The sequence below is a fragment of the Eptatretus burgeri genome, chromosome 3 (genome assembly GCF_056783735.1).
Source record: "Eptatretus burgeri isolate ZD-2024b chromosome 3, Ebu_testis_v1, whole genome shotgun sequence".
NCBI classification, from domain to species: domain Eukaryota; kingdom Metazoa; phylum Chordata; class Myxini; order Myxiniformes; family Myxinidae; genus Eptatretus; species Eptatretus burgeri.
The window spans coordinates 7737026-7739525 of NC_140963.1; the positions used below are offsets into that span (position 1 = coordinate 7737026).

At 45.1% G+C, this 2500-nt stretch overlaps 1 protein-coding gene across 3 annotated transcripts in view; it reads right to left on the reverse strand.

The window, feature by feature from the left end:
- Positions 1-2500, reverse strand: part of LOC147029357 (persulfide dioxygenase ETHE1, mitochondrial-like) — a 65063-nt gene that overhangs the window by 59292 nt on the left and 3271 nt on the right. The window contains exon 1 of one of the 3 annotated variants that reach the window (XM_085872359.1): positions 1356-1689. The exons of 1 other annotated variant lie outside the window; for it this stretch is intronic. In XM_085872359.1, coding sequence (XP_085728485.1) covers positions 1356-1508 — 153 coding nt within the window. In that variant the 5' untranslated portion in view covers positions 1509-1689. Of the gene's footprint in view, positions 1-1355; positions 1690-2500 lie in introns of those variants that run through there. One more of the 3 variants, XM_085872357.1, reaches the window with a different exon arrangement.

Below are 2500 nucleotides of genomic sequence, written 5' to 3' on the forward strand. Positions count from 1 at the left end.
CCTTCGCTCTCGTAAACGACGACTGGATTGGGGCATTGTGTTTATCTATAAATACGCATAAGAAATGGAAGAAATTAGAATACATTAAGTCATCACTAATCCGGAAGTGGTACATGCCCGTACGGAATGTTCACATGCATTCCACGAAATATCGCTTGCATTGAAGAAACAACTGCTGTGATACTTACACACACAGAGTTAATTAAAATCAAGTTTACCTCCCTGTCCTTGCTTGCCGTGACATTCGCTGTCATTGACCATTGCCACTCCTCCGCCACCAATCCCCGTTGTAACCGGCACGGCACGTGACGTCATCGCCCACCGGCCGCGCACCGGCCTATGCAGCAATGTGTCCTTTCATTGATTGGTAAATAAATGGCCAGAACTTGGGAAGCACTTGTCCGATTAATATCAATCCTTGGAAAGGCATATCCTCAGGTCCCCAGCAATATACCTGGCAAGTTTCAATTAGATCGGACCAGTGGTTGTTGAGAAACAGCGGTCAAAGACACACACACACACACACCTGGAAATATATATATATATATATATATATATATATATATATATATATATATATATATATATATATATATATATATATATATATATATATATATATATATATTTGTTTGTTTGTTTTTGTTGCCTCAGCCTGACCTTAACAATCATCATCATATCATCAGTTGTCGTTCCTTCTTTTAAAGCCTCCACACGCTCCCAAAGCTTTAATCCCTCCTGTTGGTTCATGTTTGAAGACGAAGTTTGAATATTTGTTCCTTTATAAGGGAACTTTAACAAGCCTGCACCATTATTTGCATAACCAAAATGGTATTGTCACATTGTTCTTTAAATTATGAGCGTCAAGCGAGGAAGCAGCCCGGACGTTTTTGGTTTTTTAAAAAAATCGTCTCCAGTCCGACTCGGATGGGGTTGGAACTGCTGCCCTCCCAGACTCAGAGTATTCCACCACCAAAGCTGGTCTACGAAGGATAGATCTACCTCTTCATACAAGGTCAAGGGTAAGAATACCTTTATAAACTCCTGCTTAATAAAAGTGTCGTTCGAATGCGAACTTCAAAAGTCTCGTATTCCGTGTGTGTGTGCGTATATATATACACACGCACACACGCACGCACGCACGCACGCACGCACACACGCACACGATAATTACTGGGTTTATAAACTGTCCACCACACTTGAGATGCGAATTGAGACGAACAATGCTACAATTGCATTGCAACACACAAACTCGTCTCCCAAGGGAAGCTTTCAACTCGTTTCAATCCCGTCAGAATGAACATAAACAAAACACCTGAGGAAGTTGAACAGGATGGTGCTTTCTGGTGCCTTACCTGGCGGAACAGCAAGTTCTTGGGATGCATGCCGAGGCTCATATAAGTACAACGACTCACGGAGGCGAGACTCGTGGGGCGGCTCGTGCTGCCCAAGAGTCGGTGTACGTGAACACACGGACGAACAACGCGAAGGGCTGCGTGAAGTGACATGGCATGTGGATAAGTGGGGTTCACTTCCCGTCCGTCCTCTCCCTTCACTCGTCCTCCCCCACCCCAGGGGTTGTCACGTCACCAGCAGGGCGTTCCAAACGTTTTCTCAAAGAAAACGTCAGCACAAGGTCGTTTGCAAAGTTAACTTTAGAATTATTTCAATCTTGAACCTTCGTAAAATGTGGGGAAAATAATTCCCCAACTATTTACGAAACCCTGTTTATCCACCACCACCAAAACGTGTCAGCATTATAGATTAATAATAATCACTTTATGACGTGTTGCTCATCTCGCAAACACCAGTTCAAGGAAGTCGAAGACAGGTGGAGGTCATTTGGCCCATCACGCCTATGCTGCATCACACCACGACTCGACGGGAATCCAATCAAGGAGTTGAGTGGAAGAGGAAGAAGAAGAAGAAGAGGTGGGGGAATAAGAAGAGGAGGAAGAAGAAGAAGAGACGGAGGGGAGAGGAGGAGGGGGAAGAATAGGAAGAATAGGAAGAATAGGAAGAATAGGAGGAATAGGAGGAATAGGAGGAATAGGAGGAGGAGGAGGAGGAGGAGGAGGAATCCAGTTTTGAAAGCACAGGGAGTGAACCGGGGTTCTTCTTCTTTTTTTATCTTCACATGCCGTGGATGTTCACATGCTGCGAGGAGCGTCATGGGCTGAGGGTGCGACTGTGCCGCTGATGCAAAGCTCTCTGTAGGTTTGGGCAGGAATTTGTAATTTGTTCAGGGAGCCAGTGATAGCTCGCCTACTCTTTGTGGAAGACACCGTGGGATCTTTAACGTGCATCAACTAATATTATCACACGAGATGCCCAGTTTAACGTCCATCCGAGCGATTGCAAACACATTGATGCCAAGTCCTGCCTGCGAGACACCAGAATGACTGTTTGGTCGATATTTAAACCCAGAACTCTGAAGGGAGTGTGTATACCCCTCGGTCATCCTGCCAGCCCATCACCTGTGTGTGTGTGTGTGTGTGTG